This window comes from Chroicocephalus ridibundus, chromosome 8 (genome assembly GCF_963924245.1).
Source record: "Chroicocephalus ridibundus chromosome 8, bChrRid1.1, whole genome shotgun sequence".
Classification (NCBI taxonomy): domain Eukaryota; kingdom Metazoa; phylum Chordata; class Aves; order Charadriiformes; family Laridae; genus Chroicocephalus; species Chroicocephalus ridibundus.
The window spans coordinates 7,522,789-7,539,117 of NC_086291.1; the positions used below are offsets into that span (position 1 = coordinate 7,522,789).

General features: G+C 40.9%; 1 protein-coding gene across 5 annotated transcripts in view; it reads right to left on the reverse strand.

The window, feature by feature from the left end:
• Positions 1–16,329, reverse strand: part of OSBPL9 (oxysterol binding protein like 9) — a 65,622-nt gene that overhangs the window by 31,540 nt on the left and 17,753 nt on the right. For 4 of the 5 annotated variants that reach the window (XR_010072168.1, XM_063343104.1, XM_063343103.1 and 1 more), the window contains one exon: positions 6,942–7,018. Coding sequence is in view for 4 of the 5 variants with exons in the window: in XM_063343104.1 (XP_063199174.1) it covers positions 6,942–7,018 (77 nt within the window). In the remaining variant the exon portion in view is untranslated. Of the gene's footprint in view, positions 1–4,344; positions 4,483–6,941; positions 7,019–16,329 lie in introns of those variants that run through there. The other variant, XM_063343106.1, reaches the window with a different exon arrangement.

Genomic DNA, 16,329 nt, shown 5'->3' on the forward strand with positions numbered 1-16,329 from the left:
AACATATCCCCCTGCCTAGAGCACGTTTGATTTTGTTGAATAGTACATTGCCTGTAAGAACCAGTGATAGAAAAATGAAGAAAAACAACAAATCGACTAGTAAGAAAAACAACAAATGGACTAGCAAACACTAAACCACTAAACAATAGCACCTTTTTGTCTTTTTATTTGCGGCAAAGACAACCATATTTTTTTCCTCTGCTAGATTTTTAAGCATTATTTAAAGCTCAGAATGTAAATGTCTCAAAATGAGTTTAAAAATAAATGTATGAGTTCTGTAAGGCACACGAGCCTTCCAAACACAAGCACTTCTAATAAAATAAAATAGAAGTATTTCTGCTTTGCAAACCACTAAATGCTTAGCAAAGACCGTGAAGCTATAGACATTATCAAGTCTTATAGGAAAACAGAGTTCAAAAACCAGAAGTATTTACATAATGATGTAAAATTCTGTCTTTAAAGCACACGTTCCAATTCTGAAACCTCACAAATACTAAGTATATCCTACAGTCCCATTCATTTGCCTACATAATTTATTATGGACGTAGATAACACGCTTATCACTATCACAGTTACTTTGTTACCAAAATTTGAAAAAGGAAAGCATGCCTCAACTCTATGCTCTTCCACCAGCACTTGAAACACATCTATATCGGATATATTCTTAATCTAAAAAGAACCTGTTCTGAGTTTTACGTGAGCGTTCTTGGCTCACACTAGAAGTAGTGCTGGAAAGCCAGTGAGTAACAATATAATATACTTAAGAGATACATATAAGAAAGTTTTACTCTACCTTTTATTCTTGTCTGCCGCTCTAGAAAGGTCATCAAAAATCCTGTTATACTAAGTGAACTGCTGCTGGCAACACAGACACTTTACATCGGCATAAGTGAACCAGAAACAACAGTTCCCCTGCTGTTTATTCTCACCCTTACTCTGCTCTTTCTTTTGAGTCAGCATAAACATTTACCTTACCACACAATCAACTCAATGTCAAAACTAATCCGGGTTAAAACTAAACTGGGAAAGGGGGGGCAGCAGGAAAAGTATTTTTAATTTGGGTCAGTTCTGAATCCGGTTCCAAATTCAGCTGTTCTTGTCGCACTGCCTCTTCCCGTTTGCTAGGAGAAGCAAAACAGGACTGCTTCCAGCAGCAGTACCAGCTCTTAAGGACTGGTGAAGCCATGGTGTAATTCTTAATATTTAAGCCATTGTATCACTCTTCACAGCAACCATCCCAGATCCACTTCTTAGAATATCGTTTTCTTACCCTACTATTTGCTACTTACGAAGCAAATATCTGCTTTAAATTACAGAGGTATCAAGCTACAGAGCAATTAATTTTTTTTTTTTAAATTCCTTTCACTTTTATTGTGATAAGAAACAGCCCACCTTTGTGCTGACAGCAATTTCAGTTCCTTTGTCTCTACAGTGAGTCCACTTAGAGGCTGAAACAGTTTGGGGCATTACCTGAAGGGTTTTCATAAATTTGGGTAGGAAATCCTTTGTAGCCTGCAAGTATTTCAAGACTCTCTAATGTGGATTATCACCGTCATACCTACTCCAAAAGCACGAAAGACAACTTACTTGCAGAATACGCAAGTTTCAGCTTTGTATTTTTATTTATTTTTTAAATCAAGTTGGCAGTTAGCTGTCTTTTATGCAATTCTCAACAGCCTCTCTAGTTGCCGCTTTAAGACACTTACCACGATGCTCTAGCGGCACTAGAGCAGCAGAGGGGAAAAGTACATTTCAAGACATGGGATTTAAGGCAAGAATGAGTGTGAAAGCTTCAGCTAACAGGAGCAGGGGGAGAGAAAAAAAAAGGCAAAACCAAAAAAAAAAAGCAAAGCTCATCCCTCCAGCTCAGGGTGATCATGACTCCTACAGACAGGATTTTAACACTACCAAAACACTGCCAAGATACATGCACGCATTCACCCATTTAGAATTTTAAAATTTATTATTTTTTTACTGAATTCTCTTTAGGCATAAGAAGAGTATAGTTATTGGTGTTTTTTAGGTAGATTCATATTTCAACAGTGGTCTTGCACTTTTCTGATCAGAGAAGAAAGTTACTGTGACCCTAAGAGACATGATCTATATTCAAGGGGTTTTCACACAGGAGAATTCCAGAGCCAAAAAGTACATGTAGCACTAGGGTGCCACTTGGAAGACTGATGAGGAAAGCAGGACATTTACACTAAACAAAAAGACTCGAAGCACTTGCTGTTTGAATGGGATTGCTGGTTGACATAAGATTTTGGTGAGGAATGAAAGAAAATATCACCCTCCTACCTCTGCCCAGGCAAATAAGAAATCCAAAACACAACATACCTTCACCCCACGCACACCCTTCCCCTTACCTCTTGTGGGCATGAGGCAACTGATCACAGAATCATAGAATGGTTTGGGTTGGAAGGGACTTTAAAGTTCATCTAGTTCCAACCCACTGCCATGGGCAGGGACACCTCCCACTAGACCAAGTTACTCAGAGCTCCATCCAACCTGGCCTTGAACACTTCCAGGGATGGGGCAGCCACAACCTCCCCGGGCAACCTGTCCCAGTGTCTCACCACCCTCACAGTAAAGAATTTCTTCCTGATATCTGATCTAGATCTACCCTCTTTCAGTTTAAAACCATTGCCCCTCGTCCTATCACTCCACTCCCTGACAAAGAGTCCCTCCCCAGCTTTCCTGTAGCCCCCTTTAGGTATGGGGGCTGCTATAAGGTCTCCCCAGAGCCTTCTCTTCTCCGGGCTGAACAACCCCAACTCTCTCAGCCTGTCTTCATAGGAGACGTGCTCCAGCCCTCTGCTCATCTTTGTGGCCCTCCACTGGACCCACTCCAACAGGTCCATGTCCTTCTTGTGCTGAGGACCCCAGAGCTGCACGCAGTACTCTAGGTGAGGTCTCACCAGAGCGGAGTGATGTATTGCCACTGCAAAGCCACTGACCTGGCAATGCCACAACAATGACATCTTGGGAGGGGTAAGGCAAAAAACACCAGTGGAATCAGAAAGGTACTTCTAATACTATCGCACCATGTACTGTTCAACAACTTTTCAATACACAAAGCTAATACTAGAAGAACTATGCATATTTTTAGTCATGTTTTTAATATAAGAACATACAAAAACATAGCAAGCAGAAAAGCAGAACAACAGACTCCAGTTTCAAAAATCAGAGAAATTAGATTACAAGCTTATCTGAAATGTTTCCTCCCTGTTCTTGTTTCAATTGAATACAAAATTACTAATGGTCAGCCCTCTGGCCGGCTAGGATCCCTTTACTCATTCTATATATTTATGAATCAGCTCTTCCTCATTCTTCCTCACTTCCTCGACTGTAGCTCTTTCTTGCAAGCTTAGATTTGTTGGGGTGGGGGAAGTGTGTTTAACTAAGTGTTTCAAAAACAATTCCACTATAAAGACTGAAGGACAACACAGCAGGGCATTTAGGCAAAAATAAAATTAGCAAGACTAATCAGACTAGAGAACACCCAGACACCACTTCACCTCTCCACCTCGCATTAACTCCTTATCCTTTCCGATACGGTTCACACAACACACCAGCTACCCAGGTTTCAGTACACTTTCTCACGTCTAACAGAGGCATGTTTGACACTATGAAGAAAACTTACTTAACCAAAGTCTGACTTTCCAAACTTGAAAGCTCCAGGACCTGAACGTGCAGACTGAAAGCCGCACGAAAACCTGAAAGGACTCGGAGAAGATGTATCATTCTGGACAAAACCAGATGCATAAAGGTTTCATATGACAGATAACCACATGTTTCTGCTTGCGACAGAAACTAAGAATCTAAGAAAATACCCTCACAGAAAATAATCTCTGCGACAGCACTCAAACCCCCCTCCGCGCCCGCTGAGCCAATAATCCTCCCGAAAAACTCATTTGACTTTATCGTCCAAATAAAAAGGAAAGCAAAAGAACATCAAGTGCACGAAGTGGCGTTTTGTTTTACATGTTAATCGAAGCAAAGGCGTGTTTGCACACAACGGGCTCCTGTAACGGGCTGAGAGCATCCCTGCAGGCGGCACCGCGACCCAGCGGCGCTCCGGGACGGAGCCGAAGCCTCACCCGGAGCCCCCCCGCGCAGGAAGCCCCCCCACCCCCGGTGGTGAGGGGCTGCTTAACGCCGATCTCCGCCGCCGCTCCCCCGGGCGGGGCAGAGCAGCGGCCGGAGCCGCCGGGCCGCCGCGGGGAGGAGGCAGCGCCCGGTTTCCAGTCAGGGAGGGGACCTGCCCCCTGAGGGGCACCCGGTAGCCCCGACACCTGCCCGCCCCCGCCCGGCCGGCCCCATCCATCCCTCCCCCGTACTCACACCGGCCATCCCTCCGTGCGGAGCGGAGCGGCGGGGCTGGCTGGCCGCCCGGCGGGGGGGAGCGGGCAAGGGCCACCCCCCCGACACCACCGGGGCGGGGGGGGCCCCGCGGCCCCGCCCCTCGCATCACGAGTAAGGCGGCCGGCGATTGGCGGGCGGGCGGCGCGCGCCCCTCCCTCCGGAGAATGGCGGTCGGCGGGAGGGGGGACGGCCCCGCCGCGAGGGGAGGGCGGGCCTGGCCGGCTGTCAGACGCCAGGGGGTTCTGCCGGGGAGGCAGCCGGTGCCCGGCCCCACTGCTGAGGCACCAGCGCCCTGAGGGCGAACCGCGACCGGGACGGCTCTAACTCGTGAGAGACGGACATTTTGCAAGGAGGTGTAGTCTCCTCGACACGGGACTAATTTCTCTTCTAATGCTTGGAGAAACCGCACTTTTAGAAGACTCTAGCGTCTGAATTTGTGAAAATATTTACTTTATGGCTAGCTGTGGTGTGCGGGTTTCAAGGTCTCAGTGTTTTTGAGCTCACCAGGTGCAGGGATGAGGAGGAACGAGACCTGGGCACTTGGCCCAAGCTGCCAACAGGATTATTTCATACCATGAACTCAATATAAATTAGAAAGTTTGCAGAGACGTTCTCTCTCGCCTGCGACAGTTATGATCCCAAGAACTCCTTGCTGGGTTCCCGACCCCTGAGCCCTTCCCTTCCTCCCGAAGCCCCGGCACTCGCAGTGTCCGACATTTGCTGTCCCCTGCCGGGAGTGCACAGCTTCCTGCTGAGAGAATGGGCCGAGTACAGTCCTCGTATATTTTGTATTGGTATTGGGATCAATATTGGTTTTTCAGTGTTATTAATGTTAATTATCCAGTCTTATTCTATTAAATCTGTTTATATTTCAACCCTCGGGTTTCCTTGTTTTTTTCCTGATTCCTCTTCCCAGGTGGGGACAGGTAATCGGGTGATGGAATAATTGCCTGAACAACAATAAATTGTTGTGGGTTTTTCAAACCATAACAGCTTGTTAAATTCTTAAATTAATATTTGCTTGGCAGCTCATGTCAATGAAGACGGTGAGCCTTGACAGTTCCTGAATCGGCATGTAAGTGAACAGTATTCCAGCTAGTCTAAAAATAAGGGCCTTGCAAACAGAAAAGCTTCTATTACCAGCACATTGAAGAAGGTGCTTGAAAATGAAAGGTGAGCACACAACAAAAGCCTGTGAGGTATTGCGCTCAATGCTGGATATATTTAAGAGGGATGATGTTTCTTAACAATCAGTTCCAGATTTTGAATTATTCCGTCAAATATCACCAGAAAAACTACTAATTTAGGTGGGTTTTTTAATCTAAATATGCCTTACTTGTTTTAAAAACTCCTGGAATGTGAACAGCTTATGTAAAGGGAAACAGTTCCATTATTAGCTGCAATCATGAAATCTACATCTGCCAATAAAACTACAATCTGCAGAGCGGAGTTCTTCAGTCTGTGGTCAACTAACTACTGTGTCCAGATGGAGAGATTACTTCTAGAATATTCACAACATGTTACTAGGGATACAAAGCTGATTGTCAAACTTGAATTTTTATCTAGGGATCTGCTATCCACTAGAAAATATGTAGCGGTCTTTAATAAGTCAAAAAAGGCTGAAAGCCAATGTTTAGTAGGAAATTAAAGTAAATTAACTAAGATAGCAAAAGTGCCTAAAGTTGGATGGGATAAAATCAGGCTTATTCTAACTCTCTAGATAGGCCAAATGTCATCTAAATCAGTCTTTGTAAGCTGCTTCTCTTTCTGTGATATTTGGTATTTTAATGTGTCTTTCTTCACACAGTGTCAATCGCTAAAAGACCTAATTCTCTTGCCATACTCCAGAAGCATACCAAACCTTTATTCAACAAAAACAATCAATAGCCGTTTTAAGATTTCTACACTGTCGTCAGACAGCTTTGTGGTACAAACCAAGTATGAGAAAATCCCTTTCATGAAGCGTTTGGGTTTCTCCCCAGGGCAAAAATAAAGGCTTAGCAAGTCTTCTAGACATGTCCAAGTCTAGGATGGTGCCAGAAGCTGATCTTGGATAACTAGTGCTACGAACCATCCTCAGTCTAGCCATCTGTTTTTAGAACCAGAAAACTGCCGATACACAGCTTACACAGTGGATTCAAACATAAGCTATTTACCATTTTTGTCATCCAGAAAGAGGTTCAATGCTGCTGTCTCATTTTAATTTCAAAATTAGGCGGCGTACAAGCACACAACAGGCTTGACCTAAAAAGGACTAACTCCCATTAAAAAAAAAAAAAAAAAAAAAGAACTAAACATACAACACTAAGTCTGGAACCACCAATTAAAAATATGAGTTAACAAAGGGAAGTCTCATGCTGACTTTTCATGACGGTAAGACAAGAAAATAGTAACAGAAAGACTCAAACCTAATCTCAAGTATTTATACCGATGTCTTACTATGTCTGATTGTATAGGCTACAGAATGACCAGATGTTATACTGGATTTGTTTGAAATTAGCAGTCATGCCACTGTATTTCATTGCTTTGAAAAAAAAAAGAAAGTAAAACAAGTTAAAAGTGAAAGTGAAACTTGCCTGAAGCTGGAGGGTGTGGCGGAGAATGGTGTCCTCTAAAGCATGAATCCACTTCTCTCTCTCATCAGCATCTCGAGCTGAAAAAGTATTCAAAAAATGTTGTTAAATTACATGCAGCATACTAAAAGCCATAAACAAACAGATCCAGTGTCCTCACTAAATATGGAAATTAAACCATACTATCTTTGTTAAGTCACCAAAGACACAATTCCACAGTTGTCTTAATATCCTGTTTATTCTTCTGTAACATTATTGTGTTAATCTACTCTATGGTACTGGAGACTTGTTTTAAGTAATCATACAAGCAAAAAGCTTTTATGCTCTGATAGAAATTTTTTTCTGCTAATGACTCTGTACGATATATGTCAAATGAAAAATTCTAAATATAAGAATATGATAAATATGAGAAAGTTGTGCATTATTGCTATTTTTGCTTATCTGTCCCTTGTCTGTCTTTAGGAGCATACATGAGAAAAGAGCTTGCACAGACATTCCTCACTTAGTTCATTAAGTAATTTTTAAATTTTCTTAGTTACAAGAAGCTGTTCAACCTGTAATAAATCATCCAGTAATTCTACTTCAGTGTGGACATAGTAATTTTGAATAAGTTAGCCTTTCAGGTATGGATTCACAAGAGAGGACAAACTCCAACTCTAACAGGTCACCAGTGTGAATAATGAAGCACAAAGAATAATCTGAAATACATAATAAACATTTTTTAAACTCAAGGCAATCCTCCTCTAAAACTGAATAGAACCCGAATCGTATGTTAACAACAATACACACAATAATATTTTCATATATCTGCAATGGACCACCATACAGTTTTAATTAAGAATCCAAGTCGGGAAGTAATGACAAAAGATGATGATTTTGCTTGTCAGTTGCAGATGGTGATAGTTAAGAAAACAATATATAAGTGATGATTAAAGGATGCAGTGGACGGCTTTCAAGGACTGGGGGGACAAGGAAGAGAAGAGGAGCTGAAGAAGATGAAGAACAGATCAAAACAGACGAAAGACTCTCATCGCCTTTTTTTTTTTTCTTTTTCTTTTTTACCGCGATACTGCTTTTCTTTCCCACTGCCCCCAACAGAGACATATCACAGAATCGGAATGGTAGGGGTTGGAAGGGACCTTCAGAGATCACCTAGTCCAAACCCCCTGCCAAAGCAGGGTCAGCCAGAGCAGGCTGGGTGGGAATGTGTCCAGGCGGGTTTGGGATATCTCCAGAGACGGAGACTCCACCACCTCTTGGGGCAGCCTGTGCCAGTGCTCTGCCATTCTCAAAGTAAAGGAGTTTTTCCTCATGTTGAGATGGAATTTCCTGTGTTCCAGCTTGTGCCCATTGCCCCTTGTCCTGTCACTGGGCACCACTGAGTAAGAGCCTGACCCTATCCTCTTGACACCCACTCTTTAGATATTGGTAAGTATTGATAAGATCCCCTCTCAGTCTTCTCTTCTCTGGCCTAAACAGATACAGGTCTCAGCCTTTCCTCATAAGAGAGATGCTCCATGCCCTTGATCATCTTCATAGCCCTCCGCTGGACTCTCTCCCGCAGTTCCCTGTCTTTCTTGAACCAGGGAGCCCAGAACTGCACACAGTACTCCAGATGTGGGCTTACTAGGGCAGAGCAGAGGGGGAGGATAACCTCCCTCGACCTGCTGGCCACGCTCTTTTTAATGCACCCCAGGAGACCGTTGGCCTTCTTGGCCACAAGGGCACACTGCTGGCTCATGGTCAACTTGTTGTCCACCGGGACTCACAGGTTCCTCTCTGCAGAGCTGCCTTCCAGCAGGTCAGCCCCTAACCTGTACTGTTGCATGGAGTTATTCCTCCTGAGGTGCAGGACCCTACACTTGCCCTTGTTGAACTTTATTAGGTTCCTCTCCATCCAACTCTCCAGCCTGTCCATGCCTCACAGCCTTTGGGTGCATCAGCCACCCCTCCCAGTTTTGTGTCATCAGCAAACTTGCTGAAGGTACAATCTGTCCCCTCATCCAGGTTGTTGATGAATATGTTGAATAAGGCTGTAATAAGACATGTCACCTTCACTTTGCTAGTTTGAAAGAGTTCCTTGCTGTGCTCTAACAGCATTTAAAGAACACATGAGCAGAGTCAGTGGACTCCAGGTGAAGAAAGAAGAGAAAAATCCACAGCCATTAAATAGACTGTAAACAAACAGGCCCATATACAGATTTAGAATAGGTATTGACAATTGTTTCTAGTTCCTCATTCAAGTGGAAGGTATTTAAAAGAAACAGGAAGCCTGCTAAAAGCAAGGAAAGCTTAAGTGAGCTAGCACCTATTATGAATCAGAGAACTAAGATTCCTATCTGACTTATTTGTTACGGAGTTCAGAGGAAATATCTGTGAATTATTATACTGAAATGTACTCTCCAGCCTCAAAATGCTTTGTTTTCAATGTTCCCTTTCTCAACCTTATGTTTCCATTGCTTTTATTCTTTGGAATTCTGCAGCTCAAACCCCATCTGTACTCAAAACCACCACAAGTCTTTCAAATATGTTAAATAAACTCTCCTTTAGGAAATTATTTATTACTTTTCCACACATTCTATAAAGGGTATTTCATTGGCCAGAGGAAGGATGAGGGAGGGAGAATCAGAAAACCACAGAAGAATCTCTCTCCTATGATCCTCTGCCTTTAGGAGGAAGAAGCTGTAGATTTTTCAAGGCTCCCCAAAGAAAACCCTACCGAAAAGAAGATGAACATACTGCATTGTTTACTTCAGTATATATACACTAATTATGTCAAATGAACAAAACCATCCAGAAAGAACTGACAATTTGTGTGTTTGTGAGAAATAAGTAAGAATGTCTTTTTAATGCAGAAACTTGCTCCGAGTCTAACTGATGGGGCGGCCTCACAAAGTAGTGGGGCAAAGCTTCCATTACACCCAAGGTAAAAGTAAAAGCCTCGTTTGAAATCTAGCTAGTTTTTTAAAATAATATCTATTTTCACAGATACTACAAGTCAATCCCTATTCATTGTTTTTTAAAATAGTAAAGTGTGATCAACTGCCACAGGTATTCTAGTAATGATACCATTAACCTGCACAAATAAAAACAGCACTTAAGGGAAAGTGACTACTCGAAGTGTTCTCATACGCACAAAGGAAGCCTGTAGGAAGAAATTACGGTAATTAAATGTTACTTGGAACAGCAGGTAAATAACTTTCCTGCAGGAACTGCACCAACTATTAAAAAGCTGGATTTTGTCATTTGTAATGCTCTCAAAAGTTCATTAGAAAGAACTAACTTACAAGGACTCTTCCTACTAGTTCTCTATATTTTAATTGAAAATCTGAAGTAGGTGCGGAGTATGTATAGAAGTTTATAATGCAGTGAAACTAGATTGGATGAAGGGACAGAAACCCTGTGAACTCTGCTCAGATGATTGCATTAAGCCAAATAACATTTTGCAATGTGCAAATTACAATTTTTGTTTCCACGTCATGTACACTCATGCACACACAAACACCCCCTTCTTTTTTCACGGCATAGCTTACACTTGAACGCTAATTTCAATTACTGAATTAGTCAATTAGAATCAGGTGTATTTTCCTCTGACAATAATTTTAATGCTTATTAGCTTCTTTGGTTCTGCTTACCAAGAAGAGGCCCCTTTGCCTAGTCCTGACACATATTAATCAACCTTATGCTTCTTACACCAGTCACCGCTGAACAGTAAACATCTAGTTACCCATGCCATTAATCTATCAGTACTTCAAATGTATCAATACTTCAGCTTTTCAAATGTGTGTTTGAAGTGCCAGTGGTTAACATACTTCAATGTGTGTAAAGGTTTCTTGGGTTTGTTTTCTGTTTTTCTGCAGTTTTTTAATCAACCACCTCCCACTCCCAAAGAATATCTTACTGGGAAACTGGGGTACAAGTCCCTGAGGAGCTAGGAAGTCATTCACAGGACAGAAAAATCGTGTGCTCAAGTTTTTTTGAGCACTATTATTTAAACTAAAAAAGGAACAATTAAGCTGCAGACCAGTGAATTAATCCTTGTATTGCAACAGACTTCCTATGACCTTCCATACTGCCAGCAAAGAGAGGTCACTGTATTAGTTCAATACTAATCTCAATATACAGTAGCCCATTAATGAAGGTTATCACATTAAGACTTGTTTGTGAAGCACCAACAGAACAGAGAAGGTTTACAGGAACGGGGAAGACCTAGAAACCAACCAATCAGTACAGTTCAAAAAACTGAACTGACTTTCCTGTGCTCATAAATAAACTAAACTTTTGAAGCTTCTATTCCTCCAACAGCCTTTTTATAGCTCTTTCTACCAGGCTTCAGCAGAAGGAAAAAAGCTGTATTTTTTCCTCATGTACTAGACATTGCAAACTTACGGCATAGCGTGATCAATCCTTAGGTAGAACACCTGAATCTCATCAACCTTGCTACTGAGACAAAGTCTCGGCCACGATAAATCCAGGAACATCACCATGAGAAGATTCCTTACCGCAGGGAAACACACAGCTTTGCAATCTTTGAAGCACTCTCTGTTCAGGACACTGGTTTAACTGTCAGATCATCTACCATCAACAGCAGATCCTCCTGGCTCTCCTTCATACACTCTTTTAAGAAAACCATGGAGAAAACAGCAGGGATACAGTTTTTAGTAAAGCAAGCTGCGAGAAAAGTTGTATTAAATCTAATCAAAATGGCTGCTGTGAGATTAGGTGCAAGTAAAAGCCCTCTAATGGCAAAAGCGATTTAGAACTGAACAGCTGCCAAAAGATCACTGATGAAAAAAAAATAAAAATCAATGGGAACATTCAAAAAAGAGATTAGCCAGCACACCCAGAAACAATTTATGGGAAAAATCTACACACAATGGTCAGAGATGATTATCCCCCCCATCTGTAGGGAAAGCTAGATATCCAAGCCGTTTTTCATTTAAAGAGGGCAACTTTGGCCAAAGACAAAAGCTCTAGTATCTTTACAGCTAAAATGTTTGTGATGCACACAGCATAACAGCCACTCTCCATCAGCAAATGCTGGAGCCGTTCTTCAGCAGTCAGGGGACAAGAACGCCTTGCTCATTACTCCTGTGCTCCTGTCTCAAGTACCCTGAAATCACTCCAACCTTTTTCAGGATTTGATCAGGCTCCATTTTAAAGTTAATTCCACTCCCACCCCCCCCTCCACTTCCTATGGAAAAGCTACTCCAGAATTTATTTCTGCCAGCATATTTGGAATAAGGCAATTATTATCTGGTGCAAGGAATTTCACTATTATCTGTGCTTATATAAAAATGGAGGAATTGTATCTGGTTCCTCGTGACACGGAACTTCTAGAAAGAGAAGAAGGGCAGGGTGCAAGAGAGACAAGTTACTTCTTCCTAGGATGACTCTAGAATAACTATTACAAAAGACAAATAAGAAACACTGAGACATCTACACGAGAAATATCTGGCATTTAAAAAACATAAAGGCGTTACTTCAGCTGTTCATAAGTGATTCAAATGTTTTTACACGAATTAGAAAAATAAATTAAATAGAGGAGCCCACTACACTACATGAATATTCACTGTGGTTCTTAGTCTGATGGGTTAATGCCGTAATTACCTTGTCAGCTGAAATTCAAATTTTACTAGGGCATCAGCTATTGACAAAAATCTGAATATTGTCTGCAGTTGAGAGAATAGTAACAGTCCCTCTGCTTTTCTCTATTTTAAATGCCAGAATCATTAAGTCAGTTTTTACTGCAATTTACCAGCGAACGTTTGCACATGGAACCAGCTAAATCCACACAGAGCTATATATTCACTGCTGTATGCAAGAGCTTGGAATCATTAATGCCTGAAACATTGCAAATTTGCCATGATTACGTCAGTTGAGCTACTGTTACATTTTTCTAGTGGAACTAGTATTTATGAGCTCGATTACAATTTGTTCCCATATTCTTAACCTTTCACTCCTCTGTGTCTATAGTGCATCCTTCGAAAGCCACGTGTATCATTTATTGTGATATTGTGATATCTCAGGCATATCTGAGACAACACCCAATCACAGTCCTATTTATGACTAGTTCAGAGAAGCACACTTGAAAAGTATGTAACTGCATTAAAGTGAGATTTAATATGATAACAATATTTTTAAAGATGTGCATTTTTGGTGATCTGTCTGGTTGAGCTTATTCATAATATATTTTAACATCCATTTTTTACTAAAAGAAAATTCGGAACTCTTTCCTACAGGAGAAAAAGAAAGAAAAGCAATTATTTTACCAAAGAGAAAATTACAGAATGAAAAAAGTACTTAAGACAAGAATCATTGCTTCTACTGAGGAATTTCTGTAATTCAGAAAAACGATGTTTTACAGCTCCTAAAATAGTCCCTTATCTCTGAATTTCCCAAACTGCCAAGTCAGATATGGCAGGGATTTCAAAAAGTTCTATTCTACGAGGATAAGAAGGCAAATGAAATGCAACTACATTAAATGCTCTCAGCTTCTATTAATTTCCCAAATAGAGAATAAATTTTGTAATTTAGAGTTTCTATAATATTTACTTTGTTGTGAAGAGATTATATGTGTTTACATAACGTATACCAAATGCTAAAGTACAGCATAAAACAGATTACTTTTCCTAGCCTAAGCCTGATAGCATCTAAAGATTAGATATAAACAAGTTAACAACTCTGCTCCACGATACAGTATTACCACTAGCATTTCTAGGTCACGCACAGCAGTACTTGGAAGACAGAATATACAAAATATATCACCCCAGAATTAGCATACTGATATGCTTCTGTTTGTTTTTTTTTTTTCTGTGGGCATCTACATGGGCATCAGGATGAAAGAAAAACCTCAAGAATTAGTTAACAAAATCACTAGATTACTTATAAATACACAATACTGTCACAAAGCGAAATGCATATTTTATTTTCATTCCCCATGACCTACTTACAGGCAGAACTCAGTGAAAAAAGTCTATTACACCCACAGAGTCAATACAGTCAATTATGCAGCCTTCATTCTGACAAAACTTCCACCGATTTTTATGCAAAATCCCTGTATTTTCTCAGCCAAGTGCAGCACTAATGTAGTATCTTTACACAGAAGTAACCAGATGACAGAGGTGAAATTCTGACTACATTGAGATTGATAGGATTTTTGCCACCAACCTCAATGGAAAGATTTTATCAGTAGTGCCCAATAAGGTGGAAACGTCACGCATCAATGGGCTGTTCCGTGGCTAAATAAATGTCTTTTTAAAGTCACTGAGGGCCTTTCAAACATAGAAAAACATGCAAGATGAAGCAGGGCTTCATATAAAACTACAAAAATGCTATAATTTCATTGCTGACGAATACCCTGCTACCACATGCAGCTCCCACATCTGTCAGTAGGTTGAACATATTTTCAGCACCTTATTTCCTCTGTATCATAATTCTGGAGCTGTCACAGTCATTACTCTCCCTTCTACTAATATTCCTCTTGATGCCATTTTCCACCCACACGTATAAATCAACCCTCATTTTGTTCTTCAGGTGCTTGACCAGTCTGCTGTCCCTGTACCTACTGGAGACTCCAGTGCAGACACTGGAGAGAAAGTCCAATCTTGTACACAAAACCAAAAGCATCAAATGGTCTCCCGTGTACAATGTATTAGTAAGATTAACCTGTGATCTTGAGAAACCAACTAAACTGCTGTTTCACTGTTACCTAAGCTCAAAAGCTTTTTTAGCAAGCTTTATATTCAGCCCATAAACATACCTCCAGGTGGAAACTTGTGTGACAAAGGAAACAGAGGAACAAGACGCTATTAGCTCTCCCTGGGAATTCATACACAACGTGTAATTTAGTAATTAACCATTTTTGAATGTGGGACAATCTGCAAGTATCTGGGTTTTCACTAGAGAATGTCAATATTTAATTATTAATAATAGTAGTAACACAAAATAATACTTTATATAGTATACTCTGTGGAAATAGCTTTCAAGGTATATTTGCATCTAAAAGCCTTTGCAGATCACACTGAACTGTGTCAGAAACTGATAGATTAAGGTAGAAACTACATTTTGGCTTGGACTAAAAAAAAAACAACCCAAAAACCAGAAGAACAAAAATATAACCATTTTCCTTAGCCAGTAATACAGTTCTCAATTTAACAGGTCAAACTCAAGTTTATTGTTACTTGGAATTCCATGTTAAAACAGTGGGAAAAATGTGTTGAACTTCTCAGTATCCCTCCCCTCCTTAGAGTGAGACTTCTTCTGATCATTTCTTCCCTTTCAATATGCTTTTTCTCACACTGCCAAAGCTCATCTTTCCCAAATAGTCACCAAGTATCACATATACAGTTGAGATAACAGATTCATACTGATGCCAAAAGTAACAAGCAATAAATATGCTGTTTCTTCCAGAGGAAGGAAAAAAGAAAACAACTGGACACATCACACAGATACTCTTTCAAGGTATTATTTTCTTTGCTAATCTCAAGTTTAACATACATTTTGAAATCTGAAACCTCAAGAAAAGGAAAACCAAGAGGTGTTTAAATATGACCATAAAAACGGAGTGCAGACAGGCCCACTAAAAATGGCATACTCATGGTATGATTAGAAAATAGACACTTACAAATACAGGATGCTGCGGATGCAAGAAGGAACTGGCATGAAAGCGTAAAAGCACAACCATGCACCATCCTCTGCGCTCTGGTCACGAGTTCCAGTTGCTCAAAGTGTTAGTGTAATACATCAGGAGCAAAAAGCAGGTAGACGGAAGAGAGAGGAAGACAGAAAAACCATACTGGAAAAGCTAAACCTAGTTGTGGTTCTCAGAGGAATTTTTGCAGTTTTGCCAATGGGGAGAGGACGAGACGGAGCCCAGAACGTTGTGCAGCAGAGATGTGCTCAGAATCACAAAGCAGCAGTTACATTTGCATTACGGAAAGGGAGGAGGACAGGTAACATAGCTCTGATGGAAAAGTATGAAGAGACAGCGCTGGAAGCTTTACAGAGCTGCTCATCCTCCTCTGCAATACAAAAGCACCGTTGAGCAGAGCATAGAGGAATTCAGTGTTTCAGCATTACCAGAACCCCAAAATTCCCTGAAAAATATTAGCTTAGGGCAAACGATGCGGTCACAGCAGTTATAAGCATCATCGAAGAAAGCAGCACAGACCAAGATTTCACACCAAAATCCCTTTCTAGGCATTTTGCAATATCAAATTTTAAAAAGCTCTCAAAACTTTTTGGGGAAAAGGCTGCAATTTATGTATCGTTATTTAAACTGGGTAATCTGATAGACTAAAGCGCCTCTTTACACCACAAGGGCAATCAGCTTCCTGTCATCTATTTGGTGGACAATGGTAAGGTTTTATAGAAGACTACAAATATTGAC